General features: G+C 34.0%; 1 protein-coding gene across 12 annotated transcripts in view; it reads left to right on the top strand.

Annotated features, from left to right (window-relative positions):
- Positions 1-24,038, top strand: part of PTPRK (protein tyrosine phosphatase receptor type K) — a 566,799-nt gene that overhangs the window by 428,835 nt on the left and 113,926 nt on the right. For all 12 annotated transcript variants that reach the window (XM_050788294.1, XM_050788297.1, XM_050788302.1 and 9 more), the window contains exons 8-11: positions 8,374-8,676; positions 14,554-14,663; positions 15,748-15,949; positions 19,469-19,574. In XM_050788294.1, the coding sequence (XP_050644251.1) occupies positions 8,374-8,676; positions 14,554-14,663; positions 15,748-15,949; positions 19,469-19,574 (721 nt within the window). The remainder of the gene's footprint in view (positions 1-8,373; positions 8,677-14,553; positions 14,664-15,747; positions 15,950-19,468; positions 19,575-24,038) is intronic.

The following is a 24,038-nucleotide window of genomic DNA, read 5'->3' on the forward strand; positions in this document are numbered from 1 at the left end:
ATAGGTAAATTTATCTTTTTTTAGGGATAAAGGAAGCATTGAAAATCCCTCTTAGAATTTTGTCATTGCTATGTACAGCTCCTCTAAAGTCACCTTACTTTTTACACTGTGTATTATGAAGCAGTGTTTTCCATATTACATTTTTTTAGGGTTGTACACAAATCACTCTATCTTTTTATGTCTATGATTTATACTGTTGCTAAAAAATTTGTGAAAAATAAAGCTTGATCTTACAGAAGTAGATGATTCTCTTCTTATTTTCTTCTATAAACTAAGAAAATATATTTTTTATTTTATATTTTCTCCAAGTATGGACAGTTACCTATTTTTAAGATTTATTTAAATAACATATGAATGTGATGTGCAATATCAGAGATGAATCAAAGTGGTTGTAGTTACATATTTTTCCACAGTCTAATAACATTACCAAAAAATGTTAAGTGAAAAACATAAAAGGGTCTCCAAATTTTCAGTCACCCTCATTTTGGGAATTAGGTCTGATGATAAGATATTTAGTGGAATTTATCTGTCTATTGGTAAAAGAATTATCTTTTCCTTTTTTTCCATGTCACTTGGGTAATACTGTCCTTTAAAATCAAACAATTTCCTTGGCATTAATGCAGAGAGAATCCAAGTGTTAATTTTATTAGAATTATCTGATAAACTTCAGTAAGAGTGTTGAGAGCAGTAGTGATGTCCTGTTTTGTTTTAAATTGATGATGTGCTTAGTGTGGTTCTGATGGCACTGGGTAAATATTACTGTGATTCTGTAGGAAAGCTGAGTGAACCATCCACCCTCTGTCGCTTTATATCCCTCGAGTCCAAGCATGTCATTTCAGCAACACAGCCAGAAAGCCTAAAAAGCTGACAGTTGGCTTGTGATTATTCCTGGACCTGAGGCTCCCTCATGTTACAGTACTAATCAAGTCATCTCACCGACTTATCATTAACTCAATTTGACCCATGGGAGCAGAGATGAAATCTTTTTGGCAAGACTAATGTTGCTGTAACATTGAAAAGATGTGAAATGTAAAACCTTGATTATCCTCAACCCTTACCATGAGGAAAAGAATAAAAATTGCAAAGCACCTAAAGGTAAGAGTAAAACACATTGTCTTTTGAAGACCTTAAGTTTTCCTTCCCCAAGGTGCAGCACTGTTTTCTTTGCTTTTATTTTCACTTTTTTTTTAATTTCACCTTTGTCCAGAAATTTCATCTCAATTCTTTTTTATCTACACTAACAAATATTTTCTCTGGCAGTCAGAAAATTCACTTTTCTTGTATTTGTTTTGATAAATGGAATGAAAGTTGTATTTTGCAGTCAGCTTCTAAGATTTCTGATGAAAAGGCAGCCAGGAGCACGAAGCTCCTGTCATGCTTCAGCGTTCTTAGTTTGTGTACATCTTTGACAAGATCTTTCTCTTTTTTTTTCCTTGGCATGAGCTTTGGGACATCTTCTATTTTTCTCTGACTGACAGCTGCATAATAAGTTTTATCATTAAAAACTGATTCTAGGAAAATATGATCCCTGCCTTCCATTCTCTTACAGATGCTAAAGCTTTTGTTTTCACAACTCTTTCAGAATAACTAGAAATTATTGCTACAAAACGACAGGGATATTGACCTGACATGTCCTGAGTTGTTTAGCACGTGCCAAAAACAAAATTCCCTTTTATCTGTTATCTAGAACCGTGTATTAAATCATCTTGCTCTTGAGAGGTGACTCAAAGTCAACAGGTTCTGTTTCTTCATGTTGTCTTTACTTTTATTAACCTTTAGAGAATTATTAGGTAGTTCTTCATTTTAGCCTATCAAGTTGGGTTAAACATTTAACACATAAATTATTACAGGCATAAATACCATACTTGATCTATTTAGAATTTAAGTGAGGGCAGTGATATGTTACTTCTTTATTTACTTACTAATTATGTAATACTGGTCAAAGACTCAATATATAAATTTTCTGCCATTTCTTTATATTTCATCTTGATTTCCTATAGCCTTTCTCACTGTAACAATTAAGAATTAGTTGGACAATAAAAGGCGAAAAAGAAGTGGGAAAGGTTAGTAAACCTTGCTGATCAACATTTGACAGGGAAGTTAAAGAAAACCAGGTAATGTTGACAGTTCCTATTGAATATATGTATTTTTAATTTAATAGTTGACTGTTTTCCTTGGAAGAGAGCCTTATGCCTTTTGTTTGTAGATAAAAGCACATAATAAAATAAGTCAAGATTCATCAGCTAAAGAGTATAATGGGAAGAGCACTGGATTTTACTTCTAGTTCCAGTCCTTTTACCAGCTTCTTAATGTTCTATCTGCACTCCCCCTAGCCCCTGATTTTGTTCTTCAAGTATATGAAAACACACAGGACCTTCAGCCTTCTTAATTCCTCTGCTCAGTCCTGTGTCATAGCTTTTACCCAGTCTTCACTCCATGATTGATGGGGTGTCCAAGGGAAATAAACAATCATGTCATGAGTTCTTAGTTTCTGTTTCTGGTTGGGCCAATAAACCCCTTCCTCTTCCCTCTTTTCCACTTATCACTAGAAATAGAAACTAAAAACCATGGCTTCAGGCTGCTAAAAGCCTATAACAAAACAGAACAGAACAATAACAACAAAATGAGGCAGGTTAGACAAGCTTGAGTACACTGAACACAAATTTCAAAAAATGAAATGTAGAATGACCTGAAAAAGTGACATCATGGTGTTTCTATTTTAAAGTTATAAGTCAGGCCGGGCGCGGTGGCTCAAGCCTGTAATCCCAGCACTTTGGGAGGCTGAGACGGGCGGATCACGAGGTCAGGAGATCGAGACCATCCTGGCTAACACGGTGAAACCCCGTCTTTACTAAAAAATACAAAAAACTAGCCGGGCGAGGTGGGGGGCGCCTGTAGTCCCAGCTACTCAGGAGGCTGAGGCAGGAGAATGGCGTAAACCTGGGAGGCGGAGCTTGCAGTGAGCCGAGATCCGGCCACTGCACTCCAGCCTGGGCGACAGAGCGAGACTCCATCTCAGAAAAAAAATAAATAAATAAAAAATAAAGTTATAAGTTGACAATTTATAAATGTATAAATGTATGGGATACATATGTGTGTTAAAATTTACGAACACAACAGGAATCGCAAAGTCAAGCTACTTATCCATCACCTCAAACACTTAATATTTTGTGTGGTGAGATCTGGTTTCTGGTACTCACCTCTGCTTTTGACTTAGTGGGTCTTTTTAGAAAAGTCAACTTACCTTCATTCCAATTCTTTTTTTTTTTTTTTTTTCCCTGAAAAAATGGGGCAGACACTAGATTTTATGCAATTCTCTTTGGTCTCTGTTGTGAATGAATTTGTAACATATGTGCTTACCACCACCTTCCCTTCAAGCTCACCTGCCCCCTGTCATGCTCACTAGCACATGCTCATCTCTGTCTCTGTTCTGTTTCCTTCTTTCTCCCTTTCTTTCAGAGCATCCTCTTCCCTCCATTTCTCCTCTGCCCTCTCCTTTTTCTTCTCTCTTTTCTCTCGCCCTATCCTTATCTGTTACCTTCTCTCTTGTTCTTCCTCTTATCTCTGAAAGGATAGGAGTACCCCAACTCCTGACTTAGGTGAACTGATGCCTCCACTTAGACCTCTTTCTCTTTTAATGCTCTCCAAGTTATCTAAAACACATATATCAGTTCAAGTATTGCTTGTATGCCTTGCTTCCCAGTCAGGGACATTGTCAAATTGATCTTTGCCTCCTTAGTTTCTAGTATACTTTTTGGCCAACAGAAAGTAATAAATAAGCAGTAAGAAATTGTTGGTTCATTTTACCTCCCAATCTGTGTCTCTTCTTGAACTTTCTCTGTTCATTTAAGAGAACCTTAATTTTCTTTGTCATTTGGTATGAACACATTAGCTATATTGTATCCATTCATATAACTCAAATCCAAGTAAGCACAAAGTTTTTCAGTTGTCCTTCCACATCAATAGCCCCTATCCTGAGTGTTCCTGCTGTCCACCTCTTTGCTTAGCCCCAGTCTCTCTGCTAACACATCACATTCTTTTGATTTCTCTACATTCAGTGTCTCCACAGTTGACACAGCTTCCAAATTTATCTTGTTGATGTTATTTTACTATGTTAACTTCCTGCTCAGAAGCCCTAGTGACTTCTTATGGTCTATTAGCTAAGTTCGCCTCTTACCATGACATCCAAAGTTTACCCCTTCTTTTCCCAACCAACCTTTCCTGCATTATCTCCTATGTGATACTTGTACAGCAACCAAGTGGGATTACAAATTTTCTCCAACTGTGTTCTATATTGTTATTCATCTCGTTTCTTCCATTTTTTGTATTATTTAGCCAAATGAGGTCTAAAGATCTTGCTTCTATCCATTGAGACCTAACACAAATGTCTATTCCATTTGAAAGGTGGAAGTTATTTATCCCTCTTGAATTCCTACAGCATTTTATTCTACTTATATGCCACTTATAAATACACTGTTTATCTTTTTTTTCCTTAGCGTATTTTAATAAACAAATGGAAGCTCCTTGAGGTCTAATATTGTGCTTTATTTACTTTAGTACCTTCCAGAATACTTAATACTTAGGTTAGTACACTGTATATACTAATAAAGTCTCATGTTTCCTTATAGACGGATGACTTGATCTAAACATTTAAATGTAACCACTCATTGCATGAAGATCACTCTATTACTGTGTTTCTTTTTTCCTTTTTTTTTTTTTTTTTTTTTTTTTTGAGAAGGAGTCTCTTGCTCTGTCACCCAGGCTGGAGTGCAGTGGTGTGATCTCGGCTCACTGCAAACTCTGCCTCCAGGGTTCAAGTGATTCTTCTGCCCCAGCCTCCCGAGTAACCAGGACTACAGGCATGCACCACCATACCTGGCTAATTTTTTGTATTTTTAGTAGAGACGAGGTTTCACCATGTTGCTCAGGGTGGTCTCGAGCTCCTGAGCTCAGGCCATCTGCCCACCTTGGCCTCCCAAAGTGCTAGCATTACGGGGTGAGCCACCACGCCCAGCATTGCTTTGTTTCTTTCCAAGTTTTAGATAAAATTTTGTCCTACAGCCTTTTCCAGTTCTTTCTTTTTACTAGAAATGCAAAAAAAAGTAATAATAATAATTAATTAATTTAAAAAAAAGAAATATATAAAATTACAATATATGGAGTACCCAATAAAGATTTGAAAAAAGAAAGTCAAAAAATTGAGGAGGAGGAAGAACATGTAGCATATTCCAAAACAATTGACAGATAATGAATTCATGACTGTGTTCTCCATTGTTTCACCACCATTATGGTTTTTTATTTGTTATAAATACGATTTACTATAGTACCTCTATGAGTGACTGACCCTGCTAGGTCATATCTTGAAGTTATTTAATACTTATAGTAGCCCTTATGGCCAGCTCGTAAATATCAGTGGTTTCCAAACAATATCTTTTTGTTTTCAGTTATTCTATGGCAATTCAAGTAATTATTTTGATTTTAAATGTTAAATTTTTATTTATGTATTTATACCTCAGAAATACAATGCAGTTGTTGGTTAAGCATGAGAAATAATGGATTAAGGTCAATAATTTAGGCAATTTTATTGTTGGATTCTTTGAGAAAAATTTCTTTGAATGGATTTTATAGTAGTAGAACCATCTCAAGTCACTGCTGTTTATAAATATTCTAATATAAAAATGCATATGCATATAGTTATCAACCCATGTCTAAGTAAATAGTATTCAGAGAAGTTTGTGTGGTATACACATTTCATATGTATGTGTATACACACACATAGAGATATACATGTATGTACTGCATATGTGTATATTTATATGTGTGTATGTATACAGAAAACCCTGAGAAGTTTCCAACACAATAAAAACTGAAAAAATTTAAGGTGCATGCCAATTAAGAAAAAAATACGTTATTCAATAACTCCCTCTGAGTTATTAATTCCACACAGCTCAAAACAATCAAGTTTTGATTTTCAGTCTGTGTTTGTGTGTGTTTACTTGGTTGTGTATATGTTTCTGAAAACTATCCTAAAGTGACTGCAGAATTATGTCTAAGTCACTATTTTATCAACAACAGGGCCCTTTAAAGCATACATTCAAACTGCGGGGAAAAAATGTCAATTTCAAATAACATATTGACTTTGTCAATTCTTAGAAAGCTATTTCTTTCCACAACTCTTTGTTTTTCTATATCAGTTAATAAAGTATTGGTCACTGAAATTATGATTGTGCTTTATATACATCGTGTAGGACTAATAAAGCTACTCTATCCCGATTTTAAATGAGTTTTTAATAAAATGAGTGCCAAAGTAAGCAGCATTTAAAGACACCAAAATAAAATTCTCACATAAAGTAAATCCTATGCATTTTCTGCATAGCACACAATAAATAAATCATTTGCTCACTCTTAGATATGTAAGAATTGAGGATGCAGAGCTACTCTGTCTTCTTTACAGTATGTAAGATGTCTAGGTATGCTTTCAAAATGGTATTAAAATGCAGAGTAAGTGCAGATTAAATAGACAAAATAAAAAGAACTGATGAGAGAGAGTGATGACTTAGAAACAGAGAAATTGATAAAAGGGGAAAATGTCAGATTTAAAATGAGGGATGTGTTAAAACAAGTGTATAAGTGCTAGACCTAAAAAAATAAAAAATTAAAAAACTAGGGGATTAAATATTAGTGGTGTTTTCTCTCATTGCTGTATAGGCATTATTTGTTCATATACTCTGGGTATTTTCATGGGAAATCTTACTTTCTCATTCTGTATAATTTTACAACAAGGTATGGCTGAATCTGGCCATCGCTACTAAATAGTATCTAGTTGCTGCCTAGGAGGAGCAAGATGTCAGTTTATCTGGGAAATTTAGGGTGATCCTAGTTCTCATTGCCTGGTTAGCTGGTGGGCAGTCATAGCAAAGACTGTGTTTTCAGTCTAACTAGACTAAATTGAAAGTATCATCACTTTACTCTTGTGTCTTGTGGGGAAAATATTAGCATAGAGCTAAACATATAAAACGATTTTTAAAATAATTAGAAAGCCACGTCTTTCTTCCAGGCTGTGGAAACGTCTGAAATGAAATTTCAGGTAATGTCTGAAATGAAAGTGGTAAAGTTGGGAGGCTGGATACTGTGAATAGTCATAAGACTGGCAAATAACATTTAAAACCTAAGCATTAGAGTCTACCAAAGATTAATTTGCATATATGTAGATTTTTGTAATCTACGATTTTAAATTAAATGGCCACCAGAGTTCATTTCAGATTGCACATTAAATACATTGAACTAGAATCCCAGTTTGGGCTTGCCATCTGTGTAGCATGCTGATTATTTTTACAGAACTGTGATTTTAATCTCAAAAACAAAAATTTATAAAAGCCCCCAAGTCAGACTTTTTTTGTTATTTTCCCTACTGATTTCCATTTAGCAAGAATTTGACTATCTTTAATGAGTTAAGAGAGGCATCGGAAAGGCCTTGACTTTTTTCCTTTTGTTAAATCAATGAATTAAATTTTTTGTTATGCATTAGTTTCTTTACTGTGTAGATGTTGCCATGGCCATGACTTTCATAGAGTAATTATGTTCATTAAGTTAGATGATTAAAGTTAGTCTTGAATGAGGAAAGAATACACTTGGGAAGCAGTGAAGGATGGATTCTAGTCTTTGGAGTGTTCAGTTCTGCCAGTATTTTCCAGCTGAATGGAAAATTCACCTCCCAGTTTGGTTTGGGTGACAGTGAATGCATTGTCAGACGTGAATATTTTCTAGAAAAAGAAAGAGATCAATAAGGAAAGAAGACAATGTGAATATCTACATATGTTCTTGTAATTTTTCTCCATTGTTTTTTGCTTTGATGAATAACATCACTATGGAAATAATTAATGTTAATTAATATGTGTGTCATTTCTTGTAAATGGTAGTATATTATTGCTACAATTAGAATAATTAGTATACAGCATAGCTTAGTGACATGATAAATCACAAAGTAGAATGTGTTGACTCTTATCCATTTTGATATATTAGCTAATTCACTTGCTCAATAAAGACAAAAGAAAGGCAGAGAATTGTGTAGTAACAACAGAAACAACTATAAAGGCATGGTGGCTACATTTTCAGGTTTTTATTTTTCTGACAAGTTCCTGAGTACTGTGGGTTGTTGATGTTTTATATTTCTTTTCTTTTCCTGTTGTTAAATCTTAATCTCTGATTGAAACCTTCAAGAATAGGATCATGAATAAATAAAGCAAATGAAAATCAAACACGACTTTCACATTTTCTAGATTTGCATGTGCTATATTATACTTGGTGTTTTACTTTTCCAAGATTATTCATGATATAATTGACAGCTGTCTGCAACTTTGATTTATTTTTCAGAACCTATGCGAACCCCAAAGACATTAAAGATTGCTGAAATACAGGCAAGACGGATTGCTGTGGACTGGGAATCCCTGGGTTACAACATTACGCGTTGCCACACTTTTAATGTCACTATCTGCTACCATTACTTCCGTGGTCACAACGAGAGCAAGGCAGACTGTTTGGACATGGACCCCAAAGCCCCTCAGCATGTTGTGAACCATCTGCCACCTTATACAAATGTCAGCCTCAAGATGATCCTAACCAATCCAGAGGGAAGGAAGGAGAGTGAAGAGACAATTATTCAAACTGATGAAGATGGTATGCGCATACTTTGCTGTTCAAAAGGGGGGAATTCTCTAACAAGAATAATGTGATTGCTTACGATTTACCTAAGATTGCCCAATACTGAATTGGTTTCTGAAATCATGTAAATGTTATTAATGAGGTCAACTTTGGAAAAAATTGCCTTTTACAAAACCTAATATTCTTCAGACAAGCATCCAAATACTCAATGAAATGTACTTCTGTTGTCCTCTCTTCTTATACAGAAGTGGCAACTACACTAAAAACTTAAATGAAGGGGTCTTTTAAATCAAATGTTCAAAAATAATTTTTACTATACATGGCACTGTATCAATTGCCTATTGGTAAAATGCCCTTGATAAAAAACTTAAGGTTTTTGTATTTTGTAAACCGATAGTAGCTGTTTTTATTTTTCTCATATTTGAAAACAACACTGTTGGGCTGGGCATAGTGGCTCACACCTGTAATCCAAGCACTTTGGGAGGCCGAGGCAGGTGAATCACCTGAGGTCAAGAGTTTCAAGACCAGCCTGGCCAACAGGAAGGAACCTCGTGTCTACTAAAAATACAAAAAATTACCTGGGTGTGGTGGTGGGTGCCTGCAATCCCAGCTACTCAGGAGGCCAAGGCAGGAGAATCACTTGAACCCGGGGGCAGAGGTTGCAGAGAGCTGAGATTGCACCATTGCACTCCAGCCTGGGCAACAAGAGCAAAACTCCATCTCAAAGAAAAAAAGAAAAAAGAAAAAGAAAACACTGTTTATACTGTTTACCCTTTCTATTCATTTTAGATGGTTTTATGTGAGTATAAATATAAAAGAAAGCAACAGTTCATATCTGTAAGTCTAATATAATGGCCTTTATTAGACATTAGCAAGCTGTTCTTTATATATCTTGTTGCCATCCAAGTAGCTAAACTGTACTTTGTCTAATTTCTGTGTGTTACTTCTTAATAAATAAATATGAACAAATATTTATATTAGTATTTCAATGTTCACATACCTGTTATAGCACTACAGTATATTATAATTTGAATGAGAATATATTTCCTAATTTAGCAAAAACATATAGAAATTCTGCAAATGATAATCTAATAATAACAATAAGTCACTCTTTAGATGTAAGATATTTCCTGTCAAAATTTCCTTTTAAGAATTAAGGCATGTAGAAATAAAAGTGTGCCATATGGTAAACTAAGGAAAAGCTAAATTAGGTGTCAGTTCTCATCTTTAAATGAAGGGCTTTAAGTGATATCTGAGGTTCCACCCCCTTCTAAACTCTAAACTTCTCCTTAAGTAGCTTGACATTAGGGAGATATATATACATATATTTGTTGTTTTTGTTTGTTTGTTTGTTTTTGTTTTTGGGAGACAGTCTCACTCTGTCCCCCAGGCTAGAGTGCAGTGACTTGACTAGGCTCACTGCAGTCTCCACCTCCCAGGTTCAAGCAGTTCTCCAGCTTCAGCCTCCCAAGTAACTGGGATTACAGGCACCCGCCACCATGCCCAGTTAACTTTTGTATTTTTAGTAGAGATGGGGTTTCACCATCTTGGCCAGGCTGGTCTTGAACTCCTGACCTCAAGAGATCCACCCGCCTCGGTCTCCCAAAGTGCTGGGGTTACAGGCGTGAGCCAACGTGTCTGGCTGGACTACATTTTTATTTGGGTTTCATAAAACAGGATGTATTTTATAACCACGTATTCCCAAGGTCCCTCAAGTTCTGAATTTTAGATCAGGTGTGTCTTTTTAGCTTTCTATAAAATAGGTTATTATGCTATAGTTTCTACAAATACTTATAATTTCAAACTCTCCCACTCTGAAAGTGGAAATGACCATCATTTCATTTGCCTTGCTGTTTTTGTTGCAATAAGAGAAGTGAGAGCCCTTTAACGACATTTAGTTCAAAATTTGAAGGAAACAATATAGTTTGGAAATTATACATGGAGTTACTCATGTTCCTAAAATTTCTGAGAATAAACCTAAGACTTACTTATGATGAATGTACTTTTGTCATGTTTGAGGTAACCAAACATAATTACTTTAGACATCATGTTTGAACTGGCACCTAATTGAAGCAGCAACAGCATTTAAACAACACCCCTTTCCTAATTTATAAACACACAAACATCCTTGTATCTTACCCCTGCCACACGGACACAACTCAATGCGTATTTATGCAAGAAAGAATGGTTAGGGGTAATTGTTTCATAGGCACATGATAAAAATGAGAATTCTAAGTACAGTTTCGAAAGCTCCAAAAAATCTCTATCTTTTCTTTTAAAATGGGATAAATGTTACAAAGTCTCTGTCACACTAGGCACTTTGTAGTCCATGTTTTCAGTTATTAAAGTATGTTCACATGTTTTATTGCCTACCCTTAAAAAAAAAAAGCATGTCCTAATTGGTAATGGTAGACTCAGTTACATAGTTTTGTGCTGCTTTAGCCAGTCACTCTCTAGTAATACAATTCATTTTGATGGTATTTTTTGATATGGTTTGTTAGTTTGCCCTTCTTTCCCACAAACAAAAGAATGCAGCCAGGCTTATATAATCTTTTGCATATTGCATTAAATTTTTAAATGCATTTTTCAGTATGCATATGACTAGACTAATAATCAAGGAATGAGTTGCTTTGGAATTTAAATTATGCCCTACATTGATCAAACTCATGACTGTACTATTTATTTTATCTGAAATAGTTTTGTAAAAATGCAATGGCATTAACTATTTTTCAAAATATTTTGATTTCTAATTTTAATATCATTTTCAATCCTAGTTTTATTTTAATCTCTGATTTGAAGAATTTTTTACCAGTTTTAATGATATTAAGTTTCATATTGTTATTTCATAGTATTGTCACAAACTAGTCCCTTCTACTATGAGCGTAATTTTTTCTTTTTGTTTTATATACAATATTTAATGATTGATATGTAAACTCTTCCATGAAGTATTTGCAAGTAACTCCGTCTTCATATCAGCGCATGAGCTTCACTTTCTACATAGAGTAGTTGACTTGACGTGTCTTAATGTTCCTGAGCGGGGAAAGAAAACCTAAATCATAATCTGTTGTTGCAAAGATCGATGGATTATGATGATCTGATTAAGTCAGTGTTACTAAATTATTGCTGCCCTATATACATAGAAATAGAATAAATTATCAACCAACTAATAAGAGGACATAATTTTATAAAAAGAATTCTAGGGACATCCATAAATCATGAGAGCAAAACTAGAACCATTTCCCACCAGAGCCCTAAGGTAGAATTTATATTTAATTTATTGCATATATTTTTTAATGCCTGAACAGAATTTTCTGTACAAGTTTTTGTTTTCATTTTTTATTCCAGCATTCATAAAAATCAATATTATGAAGTTAGCTCAGCAGAAAAGCCTGGTTTGGGGACATTTTTTTGAGACTACAAAGCTATTTTTAAACGTACATTTATTACATGTTAAAGGCTATAATGCTTATCTAATATAATCTCGCCCCACCCATATTTTATTTCCCCCTCTCTTCCATTTTAAGAGTTATATAATAAAAGACTTCCAAAAAAAAGTAGCTGAAACAGCTGTCATAAATCTCTCAGGCAGGGAAACAAAAGTCAGCATTCTGTTTCCATTAAAAGTTGTTGATGTGGAAATGTGAAGTGACATTCCCTGCAGTCAGTAGACTGCCATGATAATGGTTTTAGTAACTTCATATAGTATTTACACAAATCATAGCTACAGACAGACATTTTCTGTCTATAATTGTACACATGGTCTTCCTTCAAATGTAGAAAGTTACTGAATCTAATTTGTTTGTGCTCACACCTCACCTCACCTGTTTATGTGTGTTTTTTAGTTCATCTAAGCGTAGTTCCTTCTCTCATCTACTATGCTCATCCAAGTACACAACAAGTAGTATGACACTCTCTTGTCCACAACTTTCTCACAAACTTTTCTCTTGCAAATGCAACCTATAGGTACTTGTAGTGAATTCTATTGTCAAAACAAGAAAAGTGTAAGAGCATAGAAATACAAAACTTCTAGGGAAGATACTTTCCAATTCTACCCCTTTTTCAATGCAGAATTATACAAATATTTTAAACCATCCCTATTATTGAACATTGTTCAGTAAAATAAATCCATGCCATTTTATAGTATTTGTAGGCTAAATTGTGTTAGGTAAACATAGGCAGTTATTATAATTACAATGCCATCAAATCAACATTTACTCATTAATTGAATATTTTACTCCTTTTTCCCTCCATTAGCCACCTTCTGTGAGAGATATGTAAGGATGAAGAAATATCTTTTCCTTCAATATAATCATAAGTGTATGTCATTTGCATATAATGGAAACAACAGGTACTCCTGCAAGACAAACCATACCCATGGCAGCCTTAGCAGTAGCCACAGATGTGCAGAGGGGCTCTCACTGACCCTCTGCCTGGATCAGCAGCACAGCCTTGCTGATACTGTGGAACAGAGAGGGAACGGATGCCACCTTCTGTTAACTTCTGAGTCTTCAGCTGACAATGGCTTGAACAGATCCTCTGAAGTTTAGTTCTGGCATCTTTTCTGTTTACTGTGGGTTCCTGTCCTCAATGTATCAAATTATGTTGCCTGTCTCAGAGGTCATAATATCATTCATAGTCCTTGTAGATTGAAATAAATCCTGCTCTCATGATATATCATTCAGAATTTCTTGATGCTCCTAGCCACAATGCAATGTATTTCCCTTGATCCAGTGATTTTTAATTTATTTCAATCCTCACAAAATTGCTATATACTTTGAAACCACATTTCTAGATAATGTCATGTGTGAAGTTCACTGAAACGTTAGATTAAGGGAAAATATTAATTAAAAAGTATGCTTTGCTTGCCCAACATTCAGTTGACATTTTCAAAAAGAAACAAATTTTTGAGCCAAGTAGGATAGATAGTATATATTTTAAAACATCAGAACTAGAAATGGGATATTCATGTGAATAAATAGCAGCTAAGTATTTAAATAAAATATATAAAAGAAAACAACATGATAACAAATAATTTTTTATCTAGTATTTTGTCAATAGATGCTGGTGCATCATTCAGTGTTGCCATTGGGTATGGCCAGTTATATGACATTTGCAAATAAGGACTGAAGCGAAGGTTCTGCAAATATGGTCATAGCTGGGGACACTTCAAAAGTAGTTGTGCAGATTGTTGAGTTCTAAACAAGTCTGACATTATAAACTAGTTAATTCTTAGCTTTGAAAAAGTGAGTTTCCTTTAAAAGGCTAAAGCAGTGACGTTTGAACCTATCAATCTGTAATAACTCTTTAAATACGGTAATAATCAACACTGCCTTTTTAAAATTGTAGAACATTTAATAAGTATAGCTATAAAAGTAAGGTTGGCTATTAATGGACATTTCAATTCATTGCTATGTGATTCGGCTTTCCAGACCAAAGAGTGCTAATTTTATCATAGTTTTTTATTTTATCAACTTTGTTCATGGAGATTCTTTGGGGCATTCACATAATTTTCAAAAAAATCTTTCAGGGAAATACAGCTCTGTTCTTGAAACAAATTACAAATAAGATCTTCATGTCATTAGAGGTATACAACAGAGAAAATTAGACTACATAATTTATGCAGCTCTCTAAGGTGATAGAATATTCTTTTGAATAAAAATAACTTTGCATTTCTACATTTTCTGCATCAGAACCTTATAGATTTGCTTTAAATTCCCATATATCAAAGTAAAATCAGAGAACTAGTCATATAGTTTATTTTGTTTCTAAGGACACATTTTAATTTATTTTTCTTTATAATTATTTTTAATCCTGTTTATCTAGCTTATTTGATTTACTTTTTCTGTTTCTCATGTAAGCATTTTCATAACAAAAAATTCATGTGTTTTGTAGTGCCTGGCCCCGTACCGGTAAAATCTCTTCAAGGAACATCCTTTGAAAATAAGATCTTCTTGAACTGGAAAGAACCTTTGGATCCAAATGGAATCATCACTCAGTATGAGGTATTGGGAGAACAAGGAAGTTAATTGAAATGTGAATTGAAGGAATAAAAGGGAGAAAGAAAGGAAAAGTTAGAGGGAAATATGGAAAAGACGTAAATGAGGATTAGGGGATTAAAATCATTATTCTCCTTTGTTTTAATTTACAAATTCTTTGATTCCAAAATTAAGCATCAAAATAAATAAATATTTTGTATGGCATCTAGAATTTTCAAATTCTTAAAAAATGCATGTTTTTTGTTGCTGTTTTGTTGATTTAGGGAAGCAGGATAGTCATTATCAGATATGATGGTTATAGTAATAAATAATCACATATTAAAAAACCCTCATTTTTCTTTTTATAAAATTAAGAAACTCCTATCATATTGTGATTTAGGAGAAGCCATTGAATTTCACTTGTTTCAAAGTAAGGAATAATCTCCAAAAAGCAAAATAGATATTAAAGCTGACTTTTCCAGAGCTTCATTTCAGCTGTGAATATAAATCATTATCTTTTCAAATATGAGAAACTAAAAAAGAAGAAATGAAAGAATCATTTAAATTACACAAATGTGTAGTTCTGTTCCTACATAGCGTTGATTAGAGCATAAATGCTTAAATTTCTAATGGCTACAGAGTGAATTATGGAAATGAGAATCACTAGTGCAAAGTTATATTTTGCAACTGTGTTCGCATATTTGAGTACTATTTACATGAAATTTGTTATATAACTTGAACAAAGTATAGAATGTATTAATAATAAAAATTTGTTGAACACTTTCTGTGTTTCATATGCATTCAAGTATATAGCTATAAGATTTTTTATGTACGTATAACTTATTGTGGTTTTTTTTGGTGGAAGAAAATAGGTGTATATTGGTTTGGTCAGATATAACTCCAGGTGTATCTGTAGATAGGTAGACGATTGATTGATATATAGATAGAACTTCAGCATGACAGAAATAACAATATCAACATGAGAAAGAAAAGAAAAAATTACCATTGACTCCACATGGGTGCCCTTGCATACTGCCTTATTTATAAAGAGTTTATTTACAATTTCTTATGATGGATACCAGATCGGTAATACACGTATTTCTTAAAACAGATCAGCTATAGCAGTATAAGATCGTTTGATCCTGCAGTTCCAGTGGCTGGACCTCCCCAGACTGTATCAAATTTATGGAACAGTACACATCATGTCTTTATGCATCTCCACCCTGGAACCACGTACCAGTTTTTCATAAGAGCCAGCACAGTCAAAGGCTTTGGACCAGCCACAGCCATCAATGTCACCACCAATATCTCAGGTATGCAAATGAATAAATTACAAATAGAATTGATTATGGCATTGGTTTGTAATGGCACATCCTGGAGAATCACATACAAACCAAGTGTAGTCCATCTTGCTTGTCAAACCTTTAATATAGTTATGCATAATTGAAAGCACTGGAAAGAATTATTTGAATATAAATTATGTGTCCAAACCGAAACGCATCTGAAATAGTCACTTTTGATTGACAGTGGTCTTAAAAAAATTATGCTAAATCTGTATTAAAAATCTTTTAAAATTCATTATAAATCCTAATAGATCTTATGATACTTTTGAGGAGTTGATAATTATTATGGTGTCAGACCTTTACTCTAAATGAATGTTATCAAAGAAATGGTAGAGATCCTTTCTCTAGCATTATAGTACTATATACCTTGTTTCTGTTTCATTTTCCCTGACACTATGATAATTTTAAACAAATATGGGCTTTTCTTTCACACGTAGAAATCTTACATAAATACATGTAAGTTTCAGAATGGGAACATACAGGAGAATTTTAGGTTGATAAACAAATTAAACTTTACATTCTATTGTATTCACAGTTGCATAGTTTGTATTTGACTAGATTGTTTACAGAGCTTATTTCTCCTTCAGTCCGATCATCAGTTAAACCTGATTAAATTCTTGCAAGGAATTAACTTTGTAATATGGCCTAAATCTACTAAAGCTTATATAATGTTTTTTCTGATTTAAGATTATTAAAATAAATACATATTGTATATGTAACTGAAGAGTTAAATTTGAGAAATAAATTATTTAAAGGTCAGCCACACAATGTAGAAAAGCACAAATTTTTGACTTTGTAAATTCTTTTTGTTCATTTATGTTCATTTTTATTATAGTTCTACATGGCAAATATTAATGATACATCATTAATACCCATAAAATATGTCTTTAATTTTTTTAATCTATACCATTTGCATCAAAAAGAAGACATGGACTTTCCAAATTATTTTGAGTCTAAAATGTTATTTGCAGATGTGTTGAATATAATACAAACTTAAAAAATTTATATCATGAATAAAATTAGCTATTCCATTATGAGTTATAATTCCTTGGAAGAACATTTTGTTTTCTTAATATTCCAATAAAAAACATTTAAAATATCATCCATTATATTATAAAATAATAATGTTTTAAAATTGCAATTTTCTTTCCTGAGAACAATTACAAATCATGAATTTAAAGTGTGTATTGAATCACTTTACCAGAAAATAGGACTTGGTGATGTTACGATGTACTGAGATAGGTTTTCTACCCTCTGGAATTAGCAGTAGTGCTATAATTGAGTAAGATCTTTCAAGAGAGACAGCTACAAAATTTGCATAAACTTATAAAACTGAGAATAAATGTAAATTTTTGAGAACCATGAATGTGTTTGTGTGTGTGTATGTATGTCTCTCAAGGCTCAGATACTGTGTTTGTCTGGAACATAAAGTTTATAAAAAGGACCAGAACATCCATCTAGTTTTTTCATTTAATTATTCAACTTCAGTTTCACTTGTATTAACCTAAGTGCAATAAGTACTTGATTGTACTTTAAAAACTTGGTTGCAATCACGTTATGTTGAGAACAATTATTAATCACATTAAGATTAATAAAATTTATGGTTAGTGTGATTCTCAGCATTACTTGAATGTTTCAGATAATTTATTGTTAAATTTATTCCCTGAGTCCAGTAATTACATTGCTCAGTATTTTTAAAAAAGTAATTTAAATGACAGTGAAATCAAGTTATTGGAGGCATAGTGGTTGGGGGAATTATTGATATACACACATACATTCACATACACATATATACACACATACATACTACATATTGTGCATGTATTAAATTAATATTTGTTGGTTTTGCTTCCTAAAAAAACTGTCAGATAATAATCAATCTCTTTCTAATGTCACTGCTCGTTTTCTTCCATCTGGACAGTATTTTAAACAGATTATTGAAATATCTTTCTAAGTGGTATCCCTACCTTCAGACGTATCCATCTTCACTGTATTTCTATATCTATCTTTAATCCACAGATATTTCCTTCTTAAATATTTTCACAGTCTTGTATCTTATAATCAGCGGGACGAAGTCTAATGATCCACTCGGTGTTGGCATTCAGGGTCCTTCTTTGCATGACTCCTCCCATCCTCCACTTCTCCCCATGAACCCAAAGTTCCCAGCACAGCCAACAGCTTATAGCTGTTTAAACATACCATGCCCTTTCATATTTTGTAATCTTCAGCTATTCTGTTTCCTCTCTCAGAATTTTAGTTCATCCTTTCTCTTCCTGATGAGTTTTCACCCTTCTTTTTAATATTTGGCTTAAACATCATTAGACACCCTGAGCCTTCTGGTTTCATCATCCCACTGCCAATACTAATGTAAAAAGTGTGACCCCCCACCCCCAGACCATCATCATCAACATCACCTGAGAAGTGTCTATAAACAAACATTGCCAGGTCCCTCCCCAGAAATACTGAATCAGAAACTCTAGGAGAGACGGGCTATAATCTGTGTGTTAGGAAGCCCTCTAGGTGCTTCTGATCTTACAAGTTTGAGAACCACTGTTTTGGCAAATGGTCTTCCACTTTTGGCCCCTAACATTTTGCTATAATTTTTTGGTTTTAAGACTCTTTTCATAAAATGTGAATTCCTACTTTTAATTCTGTAAATATCAGAGACATGCTTTGTCTTTATATTCATAGCATTTCTCATAAAACTTGGCACATAGTATGTATTCAGTAAATGTTCAACGAATGGATAGAGATAATGCATACATTTCATTGAGTATATACTCCTTAAACAGCTTTCTACATGGAAGCCATCCAAAGCTATTTGAAGTAACTCTCTCCCTCAAGATCCCAGTCCCCAATTAAGCATTATCAAATATTGTAAAAATTTATAAATTTATTCTTTTCAAGAATCTGGCACCTAATATCTCCGATGAACAAAAACTGAGATTTCCATTCTCATTCACCACCCTTCTTGATATGTTTCTCTTGTGACCAGAGTTGTGAAAAACATTAGGATAAGAATACTGGGTCTTTCTACACTATAAGATCATAAATGACACTGTTTCACCAGGCAGCCCTTGACCTCAGCTCCTGCTGTTCATAGCTCCTGATCTCCATTATGTGACTCCATAATCACTGCTGCCGAGTCTTCTTGGTTACTACCTTCCCTCCCTCCCATCATTACTCACTTGAAGGTCTCAGGAAACTAAAAGGAGAGCATCTTCACAAAATATTTGGAATGTGTGTCATAAATTGCCAGATTATTATTTAAATTTCCACAACAAATCTTGATTTTCTACCTTTTGATGTTTTAGTTCCCAGAGTTGAAATTTATTTGGAGATGTTACGCTATAAAACAAGATACATTATAGATAATTAGGTGAATTGTTTTTTTTTTTTCCTAACTTAAGATCGTCTCTTCATTCTGACCTATAATATATTACTGTAAATTAATTGAACCTTTTTTTTTGTCTCTTCATCACTCATCAGCTCCAACTTTACCTGACTATGAAGGAGTTGATGCCTCTCTCAATGAAACTGCCACCACAATAACTGTATTGTTGAGACCAGCACAAGCCAAAGGTGCTCCTATCAGGTAAGAGGAGAAAACTGCAATAGTTCTGCCTTATCCACAGGTATATACATCGCAAGATGCCCAAGTATGCCTAAAACCAGAGAAAATAACAAACCCTATACAGACTGTACTATGTTTTCTTCTATATGTGCAAACCTGTGATAAAATTTAATTTATAAATTCGACACAATAAGAGATTCACAACAACCAATAATAATAATATAAAACAACTATATAATAAAAGTTAGGTGATTGTGTTCTCTCTCTCTCAAAATATCGTATTGTACTTACCTATCTTTGGATGAGTTTGACTGTAGGTAATTGAAACACAGGTAACAAACTGAGATATAAGAAACTAGGCGGGGTGGGGAGGGATTTTTCTTTTTCTGTAAGAGTTAAAGAAAAAGGAGCCAGAGGGAGAAATGTTTTCTCAAGGTTGCTTAGCAGCTAATAAAGTGGCTCATTTCTAAGAGACATTCATTGGAGAATTTCTGTCAGAAAGTTTTATTTTTGTTTAGTTTGGTTTGCTTTGGTTTGTTAGTTTTTCATTTGGACAAAGCCTGCTGATAGACCTGTAGTTAAGAGCAAAATTCTAAGGGCATTTTTGAGATATTCATGCACTGAACCATTCACCTCTCTGTGCAGTTTGACTTAAGAGCATTGCCCTTTTTCCCCCGTCTAGTCCCATTTCATTTCACTTCCTCTCTTGGTATCTGTGTTGTAAGAGCTTTGAAGATATTTGTCAGAAATAGGATGAGAAAATAACTCCTGTCCAATGCAGTAAATCAGTTATGAATAATTTCATATGAATGATTGAAAAATAAGAAGCTTTGAGGAAATAAAAGCAAAATAGTTATAACACATGAAGCCTATGGGACCTTTTAATTCCTGAATTGTTCCTTATCAAGCATTCCATAGTAAACTGAATGTTTAGTTTGCCATTTTCTTTATCTTTTCAACAGTAAAGACTCATATTATCTAACATCCCCATCTTTCAGAAAATTGTGAGCCATGTGCTTTTTAGGAACTGAGTCAAATTGTTTCAACCATTTTAATTTCTGCACATTTGTGATTAGATGAATATCCAAAACTTAAACAAGTTTCCATTAGAAACATGTGATTTTGTGGACATTTCATTATCAAACTTCTAATGAGAAATAAATAAAGGCACAGAAATCCATGTAGGCACTTCATAATTGGTTTAGATCAAGTCATTTGCACATTTACTTGAAAATAAAACTAATCTTTGTTCTTTGTGTAAAAGGTATACATTTGACTTCATGAGCACATATTAGCCATTCAAATAACTAAAAACAATCCTATGTCGCTGGAAATGAATAAATATTTTTTCTTAATTTAAAATAATGTATTGATAAAATAATACAAGTCATAAAGGAAACTCTTGGGTCTTATCTGGCTAAAAATCATGAGAACACTATACCAGAGAAAAAGAGATGGCTGAGGGTGTACTTGTAATATAAACACTTATGAAACACTGGCTACTTGAAAATTCAAAGTAAGTATATAGTGCTATTCATGAATCAGTAATCTGTGAGTGAATCTGATTGCTGATCCAAAGTAGAAAGAGAAAATGCCTGCACTTATCTTTTTCTATTGACAAGTAATCAGGGTCATTCACATGTTCTTACCTGGGACAAAATTTACTTTTTAGGTGTTCAGTTCTGTTACTGGTGTTTAAATCAGCTACCAGCTATTTGCATTTATCTTTTAAAAGTTAGATATTTGGGTGAATTCAACTTTGTTTTGCGTAAGTTGCAAACACAGCATATTTTTCATTATTTTTGCATAACTGTACGATATAGTGTAACTTACATTAACTATTTATTCATTTAATCAATTTTTTTCACAAACATTGATGATAATTTATTATGCCAGTCACTGTGCAAGGTATTGTAAATCAAAAATAAAATGACCACAGCAAAACACAGAATCTTTGCCCAGGTTTGTCATAGACTATCAGATGTGACTGCAGCCTTGTAAATCCTTTGCTCATAACTCATGTTCAAGAATTTTGTGAACTCAATATGTTATTGATACATGTTTGTAAATTTAAAGTCTTTTACTTTATTACCTTTATATAATTTCTAATGACCAATTAGAAACACTCCTCTTTGTATTTGTTGGCAAGATTTTTGAAATTTTCTGGAATTGAGCCAGTGGCTGAGAACTTCAAATTATACATTGTTGGAGATTAGTGCTCAGAAAAATAAATTTAAATCCTGGAATATTACAAGAAGTAGTAATTTAATCAAATATAAACAAATAACAGATTTTTTTGAAGTGAATTTTACCACCAGGAAAATAAAATCTGCTTTCTAACTGATATGCTAATCCCACCAAGTCCATCTTTAGTTTTTGTAATGACTTGCCCAGTTCACCCACAGGTGGGTGCCAGGTGATGGGACCAGACAGGTCTAGTCAAGTAATCTGACTTCAGATGAGCCCTGCTTCCTTTACCCTCTGAATCCTTCAGTCAGGTAGTGCTGTCTTCCTTTCCTCTGACCACATTCCTACTTTCAGTCTCCCTACCAGCAACTGTAACCTTATCGTGAGGCTTATCTAATCCAGTGCCTTAATTTTTTGAAAATGAGGATTCAATTTGATATAATCAATTTTCCTACCATTGAATTTATGGTCTGGTATCTCAAATCTTTGATTGGATTCCCATCACTCACTTCTAATGTACTTGAAGCAATTTTACTTTCCAGTCAATTTTTTCTTTGTTTATGTCAGTCTATCAAAATTTCTTCTCTGCTAATGCTCGATGCTATTCTACTCTGTGACCCTTCCCCCTGCCACCCCTGTTGCCTTCCCAAATAAACCAGAACTACATATTACGCAACTAAATCTTCTGAGAGCATCCAGGAGTTAGCTTACTGGCTGTCATAGAACCTAAATACTGTCCTTCCCTAATTATAGCATTACTAGCCTCTGCCATTTTGCATTTCACCATCTATTCATCCTACCTCCAGTGGAAATATGTATTCCTTCTGCTTGGTCTTCCTAATATCAAACAAACTCCAGTTCTACAATCCTCTGACATAGCAACTAGGAAATCTTGGTATACAGAGTTAGTTTTATTAGGAAAGCTGAAATCGGCAATGGTTTCTATAAATTTGTTGATTTAATAGCATTCCATATGTGCCAGGAGCTGAGCTGCATACTTGAAATAGAAATCTTACGGCGAATAGTATGTGCACCCATGTGAGTGGTAGAATCCTAAATTAATGACTGGTAACAATGATGTATGGTAAGTGCAATCATAGGAGCTAGAAAATGTGGTGCTAGAGCTGAATTTGTGAGGAGAGGAAGAAATGAGCATGGCCAAGGGTCACTTGATGCATTTACGAATTGCAAATAGCTTAGGTCATTGAGAGTGAAGGGTCTGTGGGAGAATTGACAGCAGCTGAAGCTGGAGAGGTGAACAGGGAGCAAAGGGAGAGGCTGTTTAGTGCCAGCCCCAAAACTGAAGCTAGGCACAGAAGGACCGTAAGCAGAAATGACCATGGACAGTTTTACATTTTTAGAAAGCGCACTCTGATAGAAACATAGAGAATGGACTGGGGATAATCCAGAAGGCTGGAGTAGTCCCTGTGAGAACTGCTAATGGGCCGTATCAAGAAAGTAGCAATGGAAATGCAGGAAAGGCTGTGCCTCCTACATAAGGTTTCAGATCAGTAGAATGTGAAAAGCTTTGTGGGAAGAGAGTTTAAGTGGAGACTTTAGGTGAGAGAAGATGGTAGCTTTTATATTTGAAGTGATAGCAGAGCAAAAAGACATCTCAGAATTCAAGGTTTTGTTTTTTGAGGTTATTAAGTGATAACAAATACTTTAGTATTGCTACCCAAATCAAAAAAGTAATGGTCTCTCTATGAAAAGAGGGGTTATTTCGTAAATTTTGTCTACCTCACCAATATTTTCACCAAGTTTTAATCTCTAAGAGATCATGGTGTTTACATAAGAAGTAATGACCACAGTGAAAAATTCCATTCTGCAAAATGCAGCACTAAGTTTCACCAACCACGTTGTCCTTCTGTTACCCATTACTGCCTCCCTATGCTAATGTAGAACATGTGCAATGCAGTGCTGGCAAGTATGGTTCTTTGACAAAATTAATTTTTGATTTTATAATCCTTCTAAAAACTGAACATTGTTGCCTGACTTAAGTAGAACTTTGAATCTCCTTACCAACTTTTTGAGATCTATCCTTACAACTGTCATCACTTGACAATCATCACTGTATTCAAAATGAATATTGTCTACATTTAGAATCAATTCCCTAGAATACATAATTTGTTTTCTTTTTTTCTAAAAGGTTTGTTCAAAAATGAATTAAAATTCTAACCTGGGGAAATACAATTACAAATTATAATGCATAGAACGTCCCATTTATTAAAAGATTGACCCAATGTAGCTGTGTTTTCAAAGAATGAAAATAACAACAGCATACTGTAAAAACACAGT

This window comes from Macaca thibetana, chromosome 4 (assembly GCF_024542745.1).
Source record: "Macaca thibetana thibetana isolate TM-01 chromosome 4, ASM2454274v1, whole genome shotgun sequence".
In the NCBI taxonomy this organism is placed as follows: domain Eukaryota; kingdom Metazoa; phylum Chordata; class Mammalia; order Primates; family Cercopithecidae; genus Macaca; species Macaca thibetana.